The 22937-nt window shown below is 46.6% G+C and overlaps 1 protein-coding gene across 1 annotated transcript in view; it reads right to left on the minus strand.

The window, feature by feature from the left end:
• The window catches only part of EFNB2 (ephrin B2), a 46044-nt gene extending 27767 nt beyond the window's left edge, over positions 1-18277 (minus strand). Inside the window, exon 1 of the mRNA XM_075090387.1 lies at positions 17082-18277. Coding sequence (XP_074946488.1) covers positions 17082-17209 — 128 coding nt within the window. The 5' untranslated portion in view covers positions 17210-18277. The remainder of the gene's footprint in view (positions 1-17081) is intronic.
• Between the last annotated feature and the right edge of the window lie 4660 nt (positions 18278-22937).

Raw genomic sequence — 22937 nt, forward strand, 5'->3', positions numbered from 1 at the left:
TAGAGAAATAAATTCTTTAAGAGATTTTGTTGATCGGTATTGACTGACGCAAAAAAATGTGCCGTCATGCATTTCCCAACTTGAAAAACTGTATCTGTACACACGTACTATAAATGTATACATGAACACTTATCTTTAACAATATCCTAGTAATTATAAAATAAATGCAATTTTAGAAAGCATGTTAGTACTGGTTGAGAGTCCTGTATATTTAAGTGGGGAAACGTTGCCAAATTTCTGTGCTTTAATACCTTACCTGAACTAATTGGTGCAGGCAGTTAGCTTTAAATTAATGTAACAAAAATAACCCTAAAAATGTGAACAATCAAGATGCTTCTTAAAATGCAGCCTGAAACCTTCTGCTGGGGAATCCTACCCACTTAACTTTATGAAGTTTAACTACCAGCCTGACTATAAAGTTATTCACTGAAAAGTTTTATTAAGGAAATGTCATGAATACTAATAACACAGTATGTTAGCCCGTTACTCGTACAAGTGCAAACTGAAACAGAATACAGAATAGCATTCCATGTACAAGTCCCTGCTGTTTAAAAAGAATGGTTATTAAATAGTATACATATTCATCATCTGGCTTCTGAGAAAATAACAACATTCACATTTTGAATACCATTTTGTCCACAGGCGAAATATTTAAGCAAGGCAAAAGTCCTACCAGCTTGATGCAAAGCAAATAAAAGTTCCAGGAAAAGGCCCTAGTGATTTCAGTGAAGTAGCACTGGCCTAATCACAGCCTGCTGAATGACGCGAGAACGACTTTGCTGATTCCCAGACTTTGAACTGAACATAGACCAGTGCGCTCAGTAAGAGAGTCCCTTGCTCCACACAGAGTTTTCCCGCTAGTCTCTGTCATATTTAACATCATATACAAAGATATGCCATGTGGATACAAGGTATACACCCGGCTGTAAACCTGAAATGCTTTTTTGCAGAAGCAGTTATTTTATAGGACTGATCCCACTCCAGTTTAAATGGATTTAGTGAACGTGAATTCATGAGAAGAGGATCAGTAACTGCTGTGGAACAGACAGAAAAACAAGTTTCATCAAAAAAGATTAATGTGGAGTCTCTGTCTCAAAATGGGTACAGAATTTGGTTAAAAAGAAAGGCACTACTCTTACGTGAAGCCTCTGCAAGAAAAATTACCATAGTTTGACACAGCAAGACGACAGACTGGCTTTATACACAGACTAGCAAATGAAACTTTGAAAACAGAAGTACAGCATTTCATATTATTAAAATTCTTTTAAGTCAGTTTTGGAAGCTACTTTTCTTCGCCAGTGCAGTATTATTAAATTATTTTAATACTATAACAAAGTTTTACAGGACATGCTAAATAGGCTTGTTTTTTAATTTAAATAAAATTTAAGAAGTCCAGTCTGCTGACTTTTATTTATATGTAACATTTTTCCATGCAGTTAATGAAACTATTCATGTAAGCAATGGTTACTTGCATTAATAGGACTTGCAGGCTAGAATGTAAATGGAATTCAAAGAAATAAATAAACAAATATATTCATGCTCATCCTTTAAGGTCTGTAATGGCAAGTACCTCATTATACAAAGCCAGATTATAAAATATCATAATGCAAGTTTCTAAAGCTGCAGCTCTTGTATTTCTCACTTCCATTGGAAGGGAAGAACCGTTTTGGGGCTCAGGCTCTCCTGCAATAAAACCTGCAGCAAGCCCATAAAGGCTTTGAAACAGCCTCCTGAAAGTGTAGCTTATCTCCATCCCAGGGTTTGTGATACCTCTTTGTCCTCCCCCTTCCTCACCTCCAGAGGAGCCCATCTGCTTTCCCACTACCGGGAGGAAATGCTTGCAGTGCACTGAAAAAGGGATTGGTCAGAGGTTTATTTTGTTTTAATCACCACCCTGGATACAAAATGGTAGCGGTGCCACCATTCCGTGTGTCTCAAGTAGCCATGCAAATGGATGCCGTTACTGGTGCCTTTTCCTGGACGTATTTGTATTGAAATGGGTTGCAAAACTTCCATTGACTGCAGTAGGGCAAGACGATGCAATACGTTTACATCTGGAATCTTAGTGACCTACACAAGAACGATTCTGCAGCATTATTATGTTTTCACAAAATCTGAAGTGGACAGGGAACAAAGGAGCATGTACAAAATTTTAGCTGTTTCATTTATCAATTTGGCACACTACCTTTTGCGAAATACTAGGGGAGAGCATTTGAAATAAAACAAAGGACTTCTAATAGGCTTAAAACAAGGATTGGCTGAGAGTGCGTACACGTCTCCCTAAAGAAAACTTTTTTTTGCATGGACCTGCAGGACTTGACAGTCAAATTGTACCATCAGATCACAGTCCTAAAGGCACAGAGCTTCCACTGTATAGACACCCACAGACACCACCCCTCCTCAAGCACGTCAGAAATGCCCTGACCGGTCTCCTAGAAAGATGTGTCATGAGTTTCCTTCACCAAATAACTTGTGTGACTGTTGCTTTTGCAGAGATACACGTACTTCTTCGCTGCATTCAGCTTTGGATGGTCACAAGTCAAAAGGTGCCTTGCACTTGAGAGAGCACAAAAGCTGCAGCTAAGACATGATATTTGGCAACAACCGTACCCCTTTCACCCTTCACATCTATGGAAGGTCACCTGGAACCCAGCACCAAACACGTTACGTTGGAGAAACTCTCTCTAAGAGAAAATCTGGTCCCTTAAAAGCTCTGATGTACGAGGTTACAGATGTGATCTCATTCTGTGGAAAAAGTAAATAAGCCAAAGGAGGTACCGCAGAGACTCCTTTGGGGCTACCCCAATCCCGGGCTCCGGCAAAGGTAGCTGACTCTGCAATTCCTGTGCAGGGGATCGTGGCATCTCAGGGCGACCGCGGACTCAGGGGTGCCGGGAGCCCCCTCGCCCCAGCCCACACCGCCGAGCAGAGGCAGAGCCCTGCCTTCAGCCCCCTGGCGTGCAGCTGCCAGAAGGGTTTTGCTGTAATACAGTGCATCTGTTTCAACTGGACGCCATCTCTGCCTGCAAGAAATGGTTTAGTTTTGCTGGAAAGCTGCCCTTTCCCTTGCTGCTTGGCTCTCACTTGCAGAGCAAAGCAAAAAACCCACTTACATAACTAAAACCTTCAGACCAACCTGTGCTTTACCTCTCTGTCCCCACCATAAATCCAGGGTGTGAAAATGGATGCGCAGTTTTCCTCCTGTAAAAGGGAAGGACGTTTTCCTCTGCCTTTAAAAAACCCCTCTCAGAGCAAACACCTGTCTGTTTGTGTTTTCCTCTGCAATGGGAAACAAGATCTGGGCTTTTTGCACAAGAACGTGCAGCCTGGCTCAGAACATTTACCACCGGGGTAAGGCTTGAAATGCTGAGATGTTTGGTTCGATTTTTTACCAAGGTTGACACAGGAATTTTTGAAAAAATATAGGGTTTATATTCAGTTTTCATACGTGACCTCTACATAAAGCACTATTAATAGCAATTAACTTTTTGTATGATTGTGCAGAAAGCAATTACTGCTCTGCTAAAAGTACTTAAAGCACTAGAGAATTCTGATCCATTTACAAAATCAATTCTGGTTACCACAAAAGAACTGCTAATGTGCTTCAGGACAGTCTCACAACTTAGGGGGAAAAAAAAAAAAAGGATGGATATGACCAGTGTTCTATTTTAAAGTGTATTATATTAACATTTCATCAGCATTTACAGAAATATGAACCCTCACAACAGTGCTGGACTTGCTCAGCTTTAGCAAACAAGGAATCACTCTTCAAATCATTGCCTACTCGCTCTCTCTGTCATGAACAAGCATGGAAACACACAGAGGCACATACTGCTTTTTATTGCATTTCAGCAGAAGCATGCTTTCTACACAGAGTTTTAAAACTGCAAGTGGCTGCAGTGGAGAGTAGCAGCCAATCTGTATAAATGGCTTATTCTGAGGAATTTCTGAAAGAGAAAACACTCAGTAGGTGCATTGTAATTAGTTGCTCTTTCTAGTTACCTCTTGACAAATGATGCATGTGGGTCTGGATGAGAGCCCAACTCTTGACCCATGCCACCACTACACACTTCAGTACTTCAGGCAGAAAACCTTAGCCTCAGCATTCTTTTCATTTTGTTTTTCCAGCAACGTGGTGCTGGTAATGCACAACATGAGAACCAGACATGATTAGCAAAGTTGGAATTCTTTCAGAAGTGCTTTGTATAGCTATGTCCTAAATATATCTGAGGAAAGCTTCCTGCCTTCAATTCCTTCCAAATATGTAGCATGTTGCAGGACTGGGTTAAAGGACAGAAAATGGAAATATACACAGCAAACATTGTTCCCACAATGCTTAACTATACGCTCTGGCGACATTTGTAAGCCTTTCAAACAGAAGATACTCATGTGATCATTATTTTAAATACAGGAGATTATAAACGTATTGAGAAATGCAACTTTTGCCACAAAAAGTACCCTTAAAAAATAAACATTTTTCGGATAGCACTTTACTGCCCCCTTTTGCACTTTAACATTAGAACAGGTTTCAACATGAACGTACATCTGAGAAACACTGTGTGAAGATATGGGGTTAAGACAAGAGGACAGGGCATCATGTTTACTCTCAGGCACTGCTTTGGGGACATCTTCCACTTGCCAGCACAGTAAACAAATGAAACATCTAGCTTTCATTGTCCCTAATCTTCCATGGAAGAGATCAGTAATGGATGGTTTAAATCACCATTTTCCATTTTAATCTGCATGTATATGGGCAACTAGGAAAGAAGGGGATATTGCTCATTAACACTAGTTGTCTCTCAAGCACAATTTTCTAAAGCAAAGATCATCTGCAGCTTGAATTTGGTTTTATTCATCAGGAAGAAAAGAATGACAAAGGGCTTTCCAGTCTGAGGCCATTCATGTGTTAGCAATCCCTTAACTGAAAGGATGGGTGGATCCTTCAGAAGAAAACTTTACAAACTGGCAGGCAAGAATATTTTCATGAAAGGTGAAGACAAGAAGCCTAGACATTCAAATACCCTGCAAGCCTACAGGCATAAACCAGTTTTGCAACTCCACACTGCAATTACAGTCAGTACAGAATCTGTGTATGTCTCTGTGTGCCCACATATATCTACAAAAGGTAATAAATCTGTAGTCTAGTGGCCAGTTATTTACAAAATACTAATTCATTATGACAGAGCCAGAGGGGGACCCATCCTGCCCCAACCCTCAGCTCCCATTTGACAAAGTCCATGCGCTGCTGTGTACACTTATATTTAAACTTAATCCATTTTCCTCTGTCATCCTACAATTACAACACAAGTCACAATAATATTAAATTTCACTGCCTACAGCATTGCACAATTGAACCATTACTGTAATGAAAACTGACTCCCTTTGATATTAACACTGGTGTTTTCTCTCATTTGCTAGCCATGAAATACAGGAAGAGACCAATGTTGTTTTAATTAAAGAATTGTTGTTCAAAATATGCTACTGGGAATATTAAAGTAGTTCTTTGCTCTTGCAGCAGTGATAATCAGGTATTTATATGGTTTGGATTTTTGGAAAAAAAAAAAAAAAGAAGAAAAAGAAAAACAAATCAGTGCCATGAATTCAGCGTAACACAAAACCATTGCTCTACTTGACGTGCTCGGAGAGGCAGGGTGTGCCAAACCCAAGAAAGATGGCGCTTTGTTGAAAAGATGCAGAGCAGTAGTTAGCATGGAGCGGAAAGTCAAACCAAACCATGTGTGCTTCTTACACAAGTCACTAAAGTCTTTGCTTTTAGAAAGCTAACAGAGAGCAGCTGGCATTTGCCAAAGAACTACTTTTCAAAAAGGGCACTGTAAATCACGAGAAAGAAACAATAAAACCAGATTCTTCTATTGCTGTGCTATTCTGTGCTCTCCTGCACCGTTCCTATTACAGAAACAAATCTTATGTCAGCCACAATACAAGGATACCAACCAAAGTTTGCCGTATTCCTTCTCTTAACTACAATTTGTTTGCACCTGTACAGTCTTGTTCCAAGACATGCTCCAAGCAAAGTCTATAAAAGAGGGCGGGGACTGTCTTGTTACTTGATGAAGCATTAATAATCGGTGATTATATCTCAAAGAAAAAAATTCAGCTGCTTTACAGTTGTTGGAAAATAGATTATTGCATACCATTTCCCTGCATAAGTAAACACTGGAAGTAGAACAAGTTGTTAACTCACAACTCTTAGGAAAAGTTATGTCAAATCAATAGCAGCATCGTATGACAAACCAAACCTATTCTGGCAAATCGCTACTATGCAAAGATTTTCAGGATCCAGTTACAACTCTCTATCACTCCTATACCGCATCCTTTTTCACTTTATATTAAAAAGAGAGTTTTCAGATGGAGAAGATTACCTTGACCAAAAATCCAAATGGGAGATCGACAGTCAGTCTGCATCTCACATCAAACCCAAGATTCAGCCACTCCAAGCATGGAGAACCTACATTCTTACATCAAATACAAACTTTTTCAGAGTTTGACTGACTTTCGGAAGCAGAATAAAACCGGCCAGTCACTGCCACCTCCAAGGCAGCAGTAACAGCCGACCTACCAAGAATCAGCTTTTGGCCTGCTGCAGGTCTGAGCCTCTCAAATTAAGCTAAACTGACACTGGAGTAGTTTAAACATTCCTGTAATGGTCCAGAAGAGCATTCGTCACTAGATCGGACATCCCTGCCCCGCATGGAAGAGTCCATCAGAAGGGTTTGGCAGACAGCTGGGGACAGCGGGAGCTCCAGCCGCTCCGTTTTAACCCACTGCCCTGCGCCTGCGAGAGCACGGGCATTTCCTTCAGCCTCTACCACGGGGAGGCTCAGCCCATGCTCTTGTTGCAAACTGGGTTATCCCTTGTGGGGGTAACCTGGGCTCTTGGGAACAGATGGGCCGCTCACAGCTATCAGTTGTCAGTGGAAATGTGCTGCTGGCATTACACCGAACCACACGCAAAAGCACAGGGAACTTGGTCCAGCAGAGCTCCCGGTGCAGCCAGACCTCCAGGAGCAAAAGCTGATGGACCTGCTCAAGCTGTCCCAGCCGGCACGAGGGATCACCGCTGGCACAGCTAAGCTGACTACCGGTAAGCTACACGAAAATTAAGATTCATTCCAAGTGTAGACAGGGCTGCAGCTTCTGACATAATTTTCTAATATTAAAAAGAAAAAAAAAAGTAATGAAGCTCCTGAGAGATCTGTATTTGTCCAACCCCAAAAAACCTTTTCACTCTGGCCTTGGTTCAAGATAGCTCATGCTTAAATTCGTCCCGCTTCAGCAAAAATATTCAGCATTCAGCACATGTTTAACATGAGCTTTTCTGAACAAGGACGGTTTCCTGAGTCAGGTCCTAGGAGCACAGTGCAGTCCTGCTCGCCTTGCTGTCACACACCAATCCACAGAATGGAAAACACTACATTAAGCAATAAATTTATGAAGATTCGGCTTTTGTTTTTCTTCAAAACATGCCTGAAAACTGTCTGAAAAAAGCAGAAGGAACAACAATTGCCACTAAAAACCACCTCTTTTAAAATATTTATCACGCAGACTAGTAATCTTGCCTGCCAATGTGACCTTCTCTGTTCAGCTAATCTATACAGCTTGGAAATACCTTGGAAAAAGAAACCCCCGAAAAAAACTAAAGGTCAAGTGTTGTGCAGTGATTAAGCTAGACTGCTTCTGAACTAAACTGAAATTAATTAAACATGAAGAAAGCACCTGAAGTGTGGACAGTGAATGCTATGGAATTGCAAATCCTCAAAAGGAGTCAAGATGTTCCCAACCCCAAATTTACACTTTTATCCAGTCAGGTATAGAAGCCTACTGCTGCTCAGGCAGTAGGTAAGCAGATGGCAAGCACCAGCAAAAATGAAAATGCGAAACGATGCACCACTCGAAGAGTCAGAAGCGCAGTTATGTGTGCTTTCACCAGCGCTCGCTGCATAGGTTCCTTAAACAAACTGCTTCAAACTCGCAGAACATCAAAAGCCAGATGGGCCTTCCTGAATGAATCCACAGGCAAGGAGCCAGGATTCCCATTTGCTGCAGAAATAGGCCTGGACTTGATTTGAGTCTTCTCAGCTCTGACAGGCTGGAGTCTGGCAGAACTCCCAATCCAAAATAAAATAGCATTCAGTTGTGACTGAGCTTTAACTAATAATAATAATAATAATAAATTTTAAATCCCTCTTATTAGCTTTAACATGCACTTGTCTTTACAGTGCATTGTTCACCTTTCCCACCGCTGTTCTTTGGTTTGGGTACCGAAGTAAATGCACTATTTGAACAAAAGCTAACAAAACAGTGAGATGCAATTTGCAGCATCACGGATTTTTCAGCCTAACGTATCATTCCACCATCTAACCTATCCTCCTGTGTAAGACAAGCCATACAATTTCTCATTTTCTGCTGACATGTGTAAAACTTGATTATTCTTTCAAGTGCATGCAGCTCTGAATCCTACTAAATAAAGTTTTGTAAATCCTATTTTAGCCATCAACCACAAGACATTTAAAAAAAACACTATAGGTAGAGAAAAGCCCATCTTACAGTTATGTATATGCCATACATCAGGAATGATTCACCTAGCAACATAATCCTCTACCAGCCTTTATCTTTTCTGGCTTGGAACCTACGTTTAAAACCAGAAGAAAGCACAGACTATTACATCAAAGTTTAAATCAGCTGCATTATAATTACCATGCTGATACCGCAATAAACACTGGGTGTTGGCTGGCCAGGATTGCCAAAAAAGATAGGGGTCCTGCCCTTATTCGCTGTCTTTGACAATGTATATAATCACATCAAAGGAAAGTTCTCTGCATCACAGTTACTAGGGGGGGAAAAAAAAACCTAGACATTCTCTTTCCTCGAGTAAAATGATAAATTTTGTTCATTGTAAGAAAATTAAAATGTTGCCTATAAGGAAAAAACAATTATAATGTAAAGCCCTTGCAGGCTAATGTAATACTCGCTGAAATCACTGGAGGTACTTTCATGGAGTGGAACAGGAGCTAGACAAAAGTCTTGAACACGTTTATCTACTTGCAACTAGAGATATAAAATACTAAATGACATTTTCAAATATGGAATTTAAAATTAACTATTGTAATTCCGCACTTAAGTCTGCTTGAAGACTTTTGAAGATCAGGCTAGGGCTAAACATGAATTTAAATGCACGAAAAAACACTAAAAATAGCAAATCGTTCAAAAATAAACCGAAGCCACCTCAAGTTTAAGGAACTCGCGTGTGTACGCTTTAAAGTTCTGAAGATCTGTGTGTCCTTGAGGGCGGAGGAGCAGTGGCAAAACTGTTTTTTGTTCTGCCATTTTGTTTTCATACCCAGCTTCCAGAAACATCCCGAGTGCAATGTGCTTGTTTTCTCAAAGCCTCTCCACCGTCTTGTGTTTGGTTCGGGTTTTGGGGTCGTCCCCCCCCCCCATTAGGGAACAGAAGTACAAATTGCAAAACCTCTGTGTTTTAAATGCACCTCCGAGCTAACGAAGGTCAGTGAAACTGTCCCAGGCGAGCGGAACCTGCGGAGGACCCTGCAGGGGGCGAGGGGACCTGGCGAGCACCGCCCAGGATGCGCTCCATAAAGAACTGCCCGCTCCTCTCCGTGCCCTGCCAAACCTACCCAGCCTTATCTGGTGCATTTCTGAAATGTGACATGACAGGCAGGTTCGAAAGCTAAACGCTGGATAATGGTGGGCAAACAAAGGACATCGGTTTTTGCATTATTTCTTTAATTACTTTAACCCTTGTTCGAGCAGAAAGCATAAGGCCAGAGTAATTCAGCTTCTCTCTTTGTCATTTGCCTGCCATAAATATGCACCAGTCTGCATTTGAAAAGCTGAAGGAGGCCGCAAGCTTGCTGGACATTTATCATGCTCTGTTCCCTGTTAACAAGCAAATACTTTAGTTGAATGGCCCATTAGCAATCATTGTCAAATGCAGAATGCAAGGTGCTTGGATGTGACCGGCCTGTAAATTAGATGAGGGTGCCCCTGCGCTTTGGAGAATTTCAGCAAATGAGTTGGATCTTTTGATATAGATTCGTGAAGGTTAAGCTGCAAGAGAGGAAACCTATCTGAGCACTTCAGGCCCCATATATTCTGCCAATCTGTTCGGCTCCCTATATGCACTTGTTTATTTTTCATTTGTTAAATCGCATCAGCATCAGCGGCTTGACAGTTTTGGTTCTGGAGTTCCCTTTTCAGTCTGAACTGTGAAGCTTTCCAGCTTACTATGGGGTAGGCTAAGAATGATAAATTCAAGCATGTAATTAACATCTTTATAAAAAAACCCAGAAAATGGAGAGGGAAAAAAAAAAACAACCTTAAAAAGTGTCCAAGCCACTGCCAAACAAACAGCATGAATTCCATTTTGCCGAGCTCATCCCAGGCTCATTCCCACTAAAGAAAGACAACTGTTATTGTAGGCTTCAGTGTTTTTTCCCCTTATGTCTAGACTCTGCCTGACAAATGCAGAGCGCTTTCTTCCCCCCCCCCCCCCAGCAGACAAATGAGCAGGCAATAAAGTAAATATTTCCCGTTTGAATCCCGATTTATACCCCTGATTTGCAATGTAATGCTGACTTTAAGTTGTGGGTGTTTACTGTTGTCAGCTGGGTAGAAAAGCAAGGCTTAACTATTTAGAAGGCTCTTTTAAGAGAAAAGGCAAGAAGAAATAAATGTAAGCTTGCACTAGGAGAGATGCTTCACTACCTTTACAGCTGCAGATCGCTTAACATAAATGACAAAACAATGGCTAAATTGTCTGCCGGCTGAACTCCAGCGGCTGACAGCAAACTCATCCCAATGATTTTAGGTTGGGGTGGATGGGGGGTGGGCAGAATCGGCAGAGGGTTATCTCATTCATCTCCAGATTTTAGCCTGCTTTTTGGAAATAAATACTACCTAGATACTAAGCCAGATCAATTGGGTTCTCTGCAGCTTTATTGGTAAATAGGAATGGATGCTGGTTTGTTTGTGGGATCTTTTTTTCTTTTATATTTTTGCAGGATGGGAAGGACATGAGATGCTGAAGTATCACCTGGCCACGGCACAGGTGTGCAATGCAGCGTGTTGTTCTTTGCTGCTCCCATGGAGCGCGAGATGGAGACCACAGCCTGAAACACAACTGAAATCAAAAGGTCTCTGTTTTCTTTCCAGATAACCCCAGTCCTACCTACCCCCTCTGCTCTCTGTTCCTTGCCAGCATGCTCCTGCCCGAAGCCCAAATAGATTAAGGCAACAAACCCCAAGTGCAGCTAATTCTTCAGAAAGGCCGCTGGGAGGGCAGGAGTTAGAAAGGAAAATCTTCCACACCTAACAATTGCAGCCATCTCAAGTTTTAATCGGTCCCCGTCTCGGCAGAAAGCAGTAAATGAAATCTATCTTTACCATATTATACGCCACCAATGAGCAAGAACTGAGCAGCTTTTCTTTACTGCTTTAACCATCCCAAGCCACAAGTAGGCCTTTCATACTCTCTAATCCCGGCCCCCAAGTTCTGTGCAGTTCTCACATAATACCTTACAGCCCGGAGCAAGGCCCTTAGTTTCTAACACCCCTTTCAGAGACGTGTCATTTCTAACATCAAGCTAATCTATATGTTGCCATGGCATCACCCTTTATCTGCCTTTACATCTTATGAACTGCATGGATTTACCACATTATTTTTATCTGAAAGACAGAAAATGGTGGTTTTATTGCCATACAATCAGATTACTGCTGCTAGTTTCTCTATGCCTTTTTACCATACTTCAATCAAAAGGGATCAGTTTCTTTATACTCTGCCCTTGATTTACATTACATCTGTAAAGACCTAGTCTGGGTTGTAATCCCCTTATTAACTATGACCAGGGTTGATTTGCCTAAAAATAAAAGCAAATTGTGTCAGACCTTTTCACTTTGTTTTTGATTCGGAACTACAAAATGGATTACTAAAGAAATCTTCAGAGTTCACACGGCTGGTATAGTACTGAATTTAAAATGAGAATTAAACAAGTTAAACATGGGAGCTGTGTCAACGGTTTACATTTTCCATCATGGGAGAAAGGCTGAACTGCGTTTGTCTTTGTGTTCTCCGGCTTTAAAGAGACAATGAAGCCACAGGAGTTTTTCCAAGCTCTTCTAACACTGTCCGTTTGCCATCCTCCCTTCCTCTGCTTTTCGCGCAACTCCCCCCTCCCCAAACTCTTCTCCCTTGCTGCTCCCTCCCCACCCCCACCCCCCACCCCCAAAAAAAACCCAACTCCCCCCACTCAGGACAACAGTGTTCTGGTTAAAAGTCTATATTCCATGGCACTGCATATTTTAATCAAAATATTTCAAGCAGTTTAACATTCCTATTTAAGTTTCCACAACGCCTCACAAAGAATGAGCTCATAAGCAAATCCATGTAGATGTATGATAAATGACCAGAAAAACAGGTTTCCTTATGTCAGCAGCCAAGGCAGGCAGACATTAGGCACACATGAATAACATTTTAATCACTTTTTTTTTTTTTCTCAGAAGAACACTTTCTTCTCATTCGCAACAAGCAATTTCAAGTACTGCAGGTTGCACGACACATGAAGACCAGATCTTCCAAGGAAAAAAAAAAGCAAGCCCCGGAAGCAGCCCCGGCTCTGGCTGCTGCGCAGGGCTGGGCGGCCAGTCTTTGCCAGCAGTGTCACTGCAGCCACCCCAGGTCCTCCGCCGACTTCCCGCTGCAGGCACCTCAGCTGAATTTGAGACCATCCTGAGTGTCACACCTAAAGCAATGTGATCTCCCATGCAATAAAACAGGGAAGGGGGAAAAAAAGAAAAAAAAACGCAAGAAGGAAAAAAAAAAAACAGGAGGGAGGCATTCCTGTGTGTGGGAAGAGGGAGAACTTCAGTGATTTTAGCTTGACTTTTAGTCACTGCCTTTCTAAAGGCAATTACTTCATTAAACGAAGTGAAATAACGTAGCACAGCTTACAGATAACATGCTTTAAGATAATTACTATAAATAATATAGCAATTATACACCGCATATAAAAGGCTGGGGAAAATAACCAGCTCAAGAATTCACCCTTCAGTTTGTTCTGAATTCATTTTGCTAGTTCACTTGTGCTTCGCAGACCTGGCTACGAATGCCAGAGATATCAAATGGACTGGAAGCCACCACTCACTCCGCGTATTAGCATGCCAAGTGTCAACAGCTATGTTTTGGGTACAATTTAGGAGCATGTGTTTAAATCATTTTAACCTTCCACTCCTGTTTCTTCAGCTTGAAGCTGTAATTGCTGAGGTTAGAAAAGTGTGGTCCCATGACACAGGGTTCCCAAATAAATTCTTGTCTAGCTGAGAGCCTCCCAAACATGTTGTGAGATATCGTTTTAGCAAGCTCTTTGTGTTCCGGCTGGCTCGCTTGTCCTGTGAAACAAGGGCTGTCCATTACCTACAGTTTATCATCCTGACAAAATGTGAGGAATGTGGATGTGAAAGCACTAACAATTCCACCCCTGGTGCTTTCTCCTTTTTTCCTCTCTATATTAAAACCGACAAGATTAACCCAAACGCAAACTGCAGAGCATAGTTCAAGGGGCTATTCAACGGGTAGTGAATGTGCATTTGTTTACCTACAAAAATAAGAATTTCAGATACAATGAGAAGCAGGCTAGTCTATACGCTACTGAATAGACCATTTAACAGGGTCATCAATTGTAGTTTATTTTATCAGTTTCTGACATGTTAGCATTCATTCAGAGGCGGGCTGTGAAATATCCCATATATAGTTGGTTATCGGAGGCAGAGAAAACCAGCTATATAATCTAACTTAATCAGTGTCAAACGCATCACTCGTGAGGATAACCTTCCACACGTCGCTCAGGGGAACCGCTTCGCTCACCGGCCTATAGCACGCAGGGAACTGTGACACTGAGGCATAAGCAACCTTTTTTGGAATGAGATTTCTCTACCGATTGATAAAAGGTGCCACGTAAGGCTACGTGCTCTCCTGTGTGTCAAAGGCGGTGCTGAGCCCTTGTGAGGTGAAACTGAGGTAACCCGTGCTATCTATATACATTGTTTGTCTTGGCAGAAACAACACAGGCAGAAAGTCCCCCATTAAAAAGCGTCAACAGGAGTTAAGTCTACAGAGTAACATTTCTCTGTGTTATCAAGATCATGACATCTAAGGTTCTCCAGATGAGAAGTCTGTAAAGTCTACCAAAACCACCTGCAACAAGGAGGCTCAACCTCCCAAGCGATAAAGTCGCAGGTACAATTGCCTTCTGTATGTCACTTAAAACACGCCTGTTGCGATTTGGTGCAGGCAATGAAAGCACATCTCTAAAAAGGAGGAGGGGGGCGAATGGGAGGGAGCTCTGCCTTCAGACAGCTACTGCGTGCTCTCTGTCGCAGCCACCTGCTCGAAATCGTAACCTCTAAACTTCAGCGCAAAACCAATTTAGTTCATACATTCGCCTCACCCTAAAATTTATTGTTTCATTCTTCATATTAACCTCACAACTTCTCCCAGCATTTAATTGCCTACCTGTTCAGCAGATTTATGCGTTGAGGCTTTCAGTAGAGTTAAATGCACAGCTTCCCTGAATAAATTAACCAGCACCAAAGACGGTTATTATTTCAAACCTAAAAGGGAGCTTTATTATTATACTACGCCAAGATCCATTCAGCAGCTTACTTCTCAAGCTAGCATTCAGCTTGAATCCAGAGTGAGGACAACCTCGTCTAAGGAGAAATTATTCCGTATCCTTCAGGCAAGCAATTGTGACAAGAATTAGTAAGAAATCCTGCTCAGAGAAGCGGAGCTGTCTCACCGGCAGCAATATCGGTAATGCATTTGTCAGCTTCCTCAAACTACGGGCCTCCGAGTGGCCTATAAATCACTAGCCCCAGCAATTGAAAAGACTAATTTTAATAGTGTACTTCTTCACTGTGGTGATTAAGCCTCAATGAATCACTCAAGAAAACTCAATTACATCAACAGCACAACCTATTTTTAAGCGTGCATTTAAGTTGAAAAAGTAATTAGATATTATCATTACATCTACCATTAACAACATTCAAACCTTTTTTGTAGTCGAATAGTTTAGAATTAGCCAAATGGAAACACAACTTGTATTTGATAAAGGAAGCGTATCCCCAGGCACTGCAAGATGGGTTGAATTCAGCTGCTGGGATACTTTTCATTTCACTGATGGCTAATGAAAGCTATCAAGGTAAGTTAAAAAAAAAAAAGCGAAAGCAGGTTGGAGCTGGCAGAGGAGAGGCCAGAGCAGCAGGCTCTTCTGCATTGGAAGAGTGACCTCTGTAGGCATAAACCCATCCAGGGCTGGGGATGCAAAAGCCTTCCCCTTCCTCCAAGGCTGAGCCGAGGCTGTTTTCCACCAGCACAGCAGGCCCACTAATGCGATGCAACCCCGGCTCGTAGCCTTTGACTTTCGAGAACTCAAACACCATTATAAAGCCCGCTTTATAACCGGCCAGGTCGCTTTATTCTCAGATGCTATGTCGTGCTTTTCTTAAACCGAAGAAAAGCTTTAGCTATGTAACATCGTAAAAGTGCAGTGCTAGAGACTGGAGCTAAACTTAGTTTTATTTTAACTGGCTTCCCACCTGGCACATATATAAAATGATCACTTGTCACACAATGCTAAGAATAAACACACTGAACTGAACAGTCCACAGCATTTTTTTTTTTTAAAGATTGGAAAACTTTGCTGTAAAGAAATTTTACAGAGACACATCAAATCTGTCTGTTGTTGAAAAACACTAGCAGAAATCTGCCATGAGTTTTTTTCCTTCAGTGGAAACAACGGTAGGTAATGACGACTGTAACGCAAGACTACTTGGTAAACTTGAGATGCTCCTCCTAATTCAAACTTTGAAATCAACTTAGCCGAACTCCCGGAGATCCTGCCACCTACACAGAATTAATCCCCGATCGAGGAAATACCCCATTCTTCTCGTCTCATCACCACCCAACACTTCCTCTACAAAGTTCCCCGGGGAAAACAAGACGTGTATTTACTGGACTTGATGGGAAATTCTAAATTCAGTCACCACAATGCACGTGGTCTGCTTTTAAATGGACATCACTGAATATGTAGCATGAATTTAGAAATTATTTAAACCCATTTCTCTTTTAAAACTTCCTAAACTCATGACAGACTATGTCTTCCCATGGTGACTTGTGTTTTCCGAAGTAGTGGTTTTAATCGCAAAAGTTCAAAGGATTTCACAACTGAACAAAGCCAACTTATTTTGCATGTCAAAAATGAAAGGGGACCAAAAAAGTAGGAGTAGGTTTTTTGCCACTGACTCGGATTTTTCTTTAGAAAGACGGCCCACTTCCCAAGAAGCTCCTCTTCCCAGTAGCAAGAATTTTGTAAGTTAAGGTTTTTAAAGGATACGCTTCTGTTTTCAGAGTGTGCTTTGATAGTGAAGCCCTGGGAACGCACGTACTTTTTTGCCCAGGTTCGTTAATGAAGAATGACACTAAATGGTTGTGTGATGGGTAATGCTTAGTTCATTACTCACTGACATGTGCCTCGATACCATCGACTCCACAACCAAATTTAGCCCTGTTATAAGCAGATGTAACTTCGCTGGAGTCAATGGGATGAGTTTGCATCTGCAGACGGAGAAGTTGAAGAGTATCACCCCTTCCTGGCCGGGCAGCGGGAGGCAGGGCTGTCCCCTCCGCTGCTCCGACCCCGGGAGGGGCGGCGGCGGACCCCGGACCCCGCCCGCAGGTCCCAGCCTGGTGCGGCCGCCCCCGTCCCGCTCCGGGCCCCCCTCCGCCGCCCGGTCCCCCCACCCCCCCCACCGCTCCCGGGACCCTCCCGCCGGGGCCAAGCGGCGGCGGGGCGGCTCTGCCGGGACACTGAGTCCCGCCGCCGGCCCAAGCCGAAACCCCCCCGGCAGCCGCCGCTCGCGGGGTGTGCGTGTGTGTCCGGCCCCCCCGGCCCCATCCCCGTCCCCCCGCGCCCCGCCGCGGAGGGCAGCGCCGGCCCCCGGCGGAGGAGGCGGCGGCGGCGGGCGGGAGCGGGCTGGAAACTTACTTGGGGTTGGAGGAATTCCAATATATGGGGTCTAAAACGATGGACCTCGCCAGTGCAGTTCTGCATAAAACCATCACGACTCCCCAACAGTACTTCCAGGCGGAGGCGTCGCGCCTCCGCGCTGCCATGGTCGCAGGCGGCACCCAGTCCCTCCCCGGAGCCTCGCCAACTCCGCCGGCCGGCTTCCCCGCACCTGGGCGGCGGCGGCAGGGCGGGTGCCCGGCGTCCCAACAGCCGGGACGATCGACAGGGAAGAAAGAATGAAGAAGGAAAAAAAAAATTAAAAAACAAAAAGAATCACACGCGAAGGGTCGACGATGCACTTGGCGAGAGCTGCAAGCAGATCTACTGAGTCATGTACGCCACTCGCACGTAGGGAATTCTCCTGCGAGGTAAGATCCAAGCTACCTCCGAAGTAACGACAGCAGTAACAAAAAAACGCAAACGCCTCAGTCCTTCCTCTGACTGGGGGTCTCCCGGCTGCCTTGGAAGATGCCACTCAAACTGCCAACTCCCATTTGGATCCAGTACGCCATACGCGTTCACAGTGTCTAAGGCTCGCGTGAGAAATAGTAAAAAAAATATATATATAAAATAAAAGGAACGGTGGTGGGAGAAATCAAGAGGTTGGGGAAAAGGGACACAGCCCCGGCAGGAGGCTCTTCCTGCGTGTCTCTCACTGCTCCCTGCAGTTTGCAATCCGCACAGGCACCAGCCCGGGCTGTTTCGGGGAGCTCGGAAGCAACCGCGAGTCAATAAATCCACTCCGAGAGTCAGCTCCCCCGGTCCCGGGGAGGCGCATCCGCAGGGCTCCGGGCTTCCCCGGGGGGCACCGCTGTCCTTGTCGCCGGCAGAGACCCCGGAGCGGAGCAGGGAAAGAAGAAGAGGGCGAAAAAAAAAAATAAAAAAAAGAAAAACCAAAACAGGAGGGGGGGGGGGGTCGCAGCGTCAGAACGTGTCTCTCTCTCTCCCTTTGCGAGATCCGCAGTGCGCGCCGCGGCGGCAGCAGGAGGAGGATGAGGAGGAAAGCCGGGCGTGGGACTTGCGCCGCCGCGGAGCCCAGCGCGGAGGAAAAGGAAGGAGGAGCGGCGCCAGCCACCGCCGTTCCCGCCGCGGCGCCTTCAACCCGCTGCTCCGCCGCCGCTGTTGCTGCTGCCACCGCCGCCGCGGCGAGTCCCCGCCAGAGGAGCGCGGCCGGCGGCAGCGCGCCGCCGTAGCCATATAAGCGCGGCCCCGCCGCCCCGCCGCCGCCGCTCATAGGGCCGCCGCCGGCCCGCCGCGCTGGTTGGGCGCCGCCCCTGTCACTTACCGCCGCCGCGGCGGGCGGGGCCGCGCCGAGCCGAGCCCGGCCGAGCCGAGCCGCGCCGAGCCCGGCCTAGCAGGGCCGGCAGGTAACACCCCCCGCCCGCCCCAGCCCACCCGCCCCCCCCGCCGCCGCCGCCGGGGTGAGGGAAGAGCCCGCTCGCTCTGAGTCACGCCGGGGCGGCGCGGCCGGCCCACGCGGGGAAAGATCGGGGAAAAAATAACATGGAATAAAATAGCCCCCATCCGTTGCTAAAATTGAGCGTTTTTCAAGCGCGCTGATGTTTAAAGAGCGGGGGGCAGCGGCAGGGCCGGGGGGCACGGGGGTCCCCTCTCCTTCCCCCCATCCCCGCCCCACGGGCGATCGGGGCCGCCGGCGCTCCGCGGCAGCGCCCACCTCCGCCCCGCCGGGCGGGGAAGGGCCGGGGGCGGCTCTCCGCGGGCGCGGGACTACCCCGCGCAACTTTCCGCGGGTACGCCGGGTGGGGGAAGGGACTCTCCCTCCCACGCCGGATCGCGGGCTGGCCCCTTCCCACGGGGTGTCTGAGTTTGCGAAGTAGATTTGGTGACGCGACAATACGCCACGGGCCGCCCCGATCCAAAGCGGAGCCGGACACGCGGAGCCCCTTCAAAGGAACGGGGGGCGGCGGGTTAATTAGGGGCGCTGCGGCCGGGCGTGGGTTCCCTCGCCTGTCCCTGGGCATCCCCTGAAAGCGCTTCTTCCTCCCCTTCCACGCTTTTTTTCCTTTTTTTTTTATGGGGGGGGGCGTGGATTTTCGGATCCAGCTCTTTTTCAAACCCCGCGTGTCTCGCGGACACCTGGCCCTTTTATTTCATTTTATTAAGTCCTGGCCAGAGGGAGCCGCTACCCGCGGCCAGCGCTGCAGACCCCTCCCCGGCGGCTCCGGAGGGTCCCCGCGGGGGTACGGGGGGCTCCGGGGGCGGGGGTCCCCGTGGGTGCGCCCACCGCCGCGCTGGGGGACCCGGCGCGCCGCGGCGCTTCCACGGGCCCACAGCTCCCACTAGCGGCCAGCGCTCGCCCTCCGCGGGGGGAAAGCGGTGTCCCCCGGTTGTCCCCCGCCCGCGGCTCCCGGCGTCCCGTCCCGCCCGGCGCCCCGGCGCTGGGTCCCCCCGCAGAGAGGCCGGTGGGTGCCGCCGCCCCGGGGGGTGGCACCTGGCCGGGGCGGGGGGGTGGTGGCACACGCCGGGGGCCCTGCCGTGGCCAAACACCGGTTCTACCCCGCCGTCGCCGCTCCTGTAAAGCGAAGGGGGTTACCGAATTTCTTCCGGTAGGGATTTCTTGCCGAAATTGTATCTGCAGAAAGGAGTAAAAGTTAAATCCCAGGAAATTACGGCGCGCGCTCTGTCATTTCCCCACCTTTTAGTTAAGGCGTGCAAAGAACGTGCTGCGAAAGACAGTAGCAAAGAGCCAATTTGGTTTAATTTTATTCCCGAAGAAAGACGGGCATTTATTTTAAAAATCAGGTTAGTGGTGGTGCTCGTTCGGCTTTTGGACGAACGCGAAGAAGCCCTTATAAGGAAAACGGCTGGCGCTGTGATTTGTTTTCCTGATCAATAGGGAAGAAAATGATCACTTCCCACCGCTTTTTAAGCCAGGCTGGTGTTCCAGCCTTCGCCGCCCTGCCTGGCGGAGCCCGCTCGCAAGAGAAGGGAACGGAGATTTGAGGCGCGCTCGATGCCCCATAGATTTTGTGTTAATTGTGTTTGGTAGTTGTCTAATGAAACCTACTGCTCAAGGAAACAAGGAAAACAGTTTGCTTTTCACACAAAACATCGAATACGTTTTAAGTAAACTGCTTAATTAAATTTAATTTGCAGTGAGGAAGGAATTGCAGATCCGGCGACGCAATTTGGTGGAAAAGGCTCTGATTCCCAGGACGGAAACTTAGCGCTCAAGTGGGAGGCAGAGATTGGGTATCTATGCGCACCGAGGGGCATCAAAGGCGAGCTTCGCCCAGTGAGGGGAGGAAAGGACTTAATTATTAAACTTTTAAACAAATGTGTGGTGTGTATCCAGTCGTGAAGCAACGTAAACACTGAGCCTGATAAATGCTTCTAGCGACGGAGACGTGTAAAATGGGTTTACCTCAATTTTGTGGTGCTGCTTCTTCTGTTTGTTTTGAAGCAAAAGGTTACGAGCGGTGTTTTGTAAAAGCTGTGAGTAAACTGTGACCTCTAACTCTCCGTATCCTTGCTTTAAGTAAACCAGAGGAAATGAAGAGCCCTGGTATTGTCTGAAAATATCCTCCTGCAGCTAAATATATCACTCGACTTCTATTGTCCAGCGGCTAATCATTTTACGTAAATACAGCTGTTTTACTCTACTCTCCAGCATCCTACTGATGGCACCCCGTAGGTGTATTAAAATCCGCGGTAATAAAATCACGTTTAAGCAAGAATCTAGAGGGAAAACGGGAACTTATCTCCGAGATAACCCAAGCAACAAAGGTTAAGGCACCCAGAGAAACGCGGGCTCGGTGGTTACCCCGCTCAGCTCACCCTTTTTGCCCGGGGGGGGCCCGATCCCCGCGGCTGGGCTCGGGGCGGGGGGCGCTTTTTTTTGCGCCTCCGAGTTACTTGCGGGGATGGGGACGGGAGCGGGGGGGACGGGAGCGGGGGGGGGGCGCGGAGCACCCGGGCAGCCACCGTGCGATCGGCCCCGGCCCCGGCCCCCCGCCGCGTCGGCCTCCCGCTTTCCCGTCTCTCTTGCGAGGAGCAGCAGGAATCGCCTCGGACAGGGAGGAAAAGTGGGGGTACGGGTTGGGGGCGGGCGGGGGGGGGCGGATAAACGCAGAAAAGCTCACAGATATTCGGAAGTTCGCAATGGGCTTCGGCCGCAGCCGCGGCTGCTCTGGGGGCCCTCTCAGGAGGAGGGCCCGGCGGGTACTGCGGGCTTCGCGGGGAACGCGGTTTCCCGGCAGACGATCCGGCAGGGGACAGGCATTTTGGGGGGGGGGGGGGCGGAGATCCTGCCGCCGCCGTGGGAGCGGCGCCGCGGCCCCCCTGCGCCCAGGCGGCCCGGCTCGGACGGACGGACGGACGGATGAGCAGGGCCAGCGAGCAGGTGAGACCTGCCTTGCCCTCTACCTTCAGGGAAAAACCGGGGCTCTGCCCTTTGCGCCGCTTAAAGCTTTTTATTTCCTGCACTTCAGGCGGCCTCACAGCAAAAACCGGGTTTGTCGCCGAATAACCCGTTCCGGCTCCTTCCCGACAGCGGTGTGGGCAATAATTACATAGATACTGGCTCTGGTCTTAGAAATCTGTAACAAAAAGGCAGCTAATCTGAATGGGATCAGGATTGGGCCCACAACCCCCGATCCTCTGTTAAAAGTTGCTCTAAACATCGGCAATGAGCAGGACGTGAAATTTTTTTATTGAGTGGAAAAGCCCACCGTCATTCATCATTATGTGAAAATTTACCAGTTATGAAAGTCGAAAGGAGATAACTCAATAGATACAATTACTGCTAAATTGAATAAAGACAAATGATCGCGTGATTGACACGTACTGATTTAAAAGGATTGTTTATTTGTACAAAAGGCCAAGCATGCCGGATACTTCTAACAGCCCCTGAAATACCATTCACACCATAACAATGCATTTTCTGCACTTATGGTAGAGTATATATCTAGACGTTTATCTGTCTTCTCCATGTCTGTTTTATAACCACAATTTTTGGTTAACCATGCTTCCTAGAAAACGAGCTTGGCTCCTCCTAAACACAGCCCTAGAATTCAAGCAGCCTCATGATAAAAAGCAGAGAAGTTGGTACATCCTAAACATGCACTTTAATCCTCTGACTTTTTTCCACCAGTTCTCAGTATCGCTCTGGGAAAACAAACATTCTGACGTTAATTTGCGGTCTGCAATGAGATTATGTGGGGTGGGAATCAAACCTCTGCTACATGACCAGCCTTTTGTGCGGGTTTATGTGCCCTCGTGCGGAGCTGGCCGCTAAGCCAGCGTAACCCTTGGTTCTGCGCATCAGTCCAGGAAAGACGAGAGGGAGCGTTAGGTTGTTCAGCACGGAAATGTCACCAGAGGCTCGGCGCTGCTCAGCTGGCTAACAAAACAGAGGGGCATAACCCTGACAGCGCTTGCATTTGGCGGTAGGAGCATGACAACGGAACGGAGGTGCGTGAAAGTCATGGTTCAGCTCCAGCTGGACTGGCCTGTTGGTCCGAAACTGTACCAGCCTGGGCACTTTGACCGTATCCTCCCGCCTCGGAATGAGCCTTAGGCACACAGGCAACTCCACAGTTCTGTTCTGAAATAAATCACCTCTGCAATGCAAACCCAAAAGCGTTTTATCAACCTGAATTTCACCTGAACTTGCACCGAGTTGAGACCCTGTGATAACAACTAATCATTTGCCCCCTGCCTGCCGAAGGGACGACACATCTCCAAGTACTCTGAAAATGTTTAACACGACGCTTCATGCAGTTAAAAGTGAATCACAACGAACACCTTCGTATTTGGTGTCCATACAAAAAATGACACCAAACCCCAGGACAGGACAATCGTAAGGGGGCA

Source organism: Phalacrocorax aristotelis, chromosome 1 (genome assembly GCF_949628215.1).
Source record: "Phalacrocorax aristotelis chromosome 1, bGulAri2.1, whole genome shotgun sequence".
NCBI classification, from domain to species: domain Eukaryota; kingdom Metazoa; phylum Chordata; class Aves; order Suliformes; family Phalacrocoracidae; genus Phalacrocorax; species Phalacrocorax aristotelis.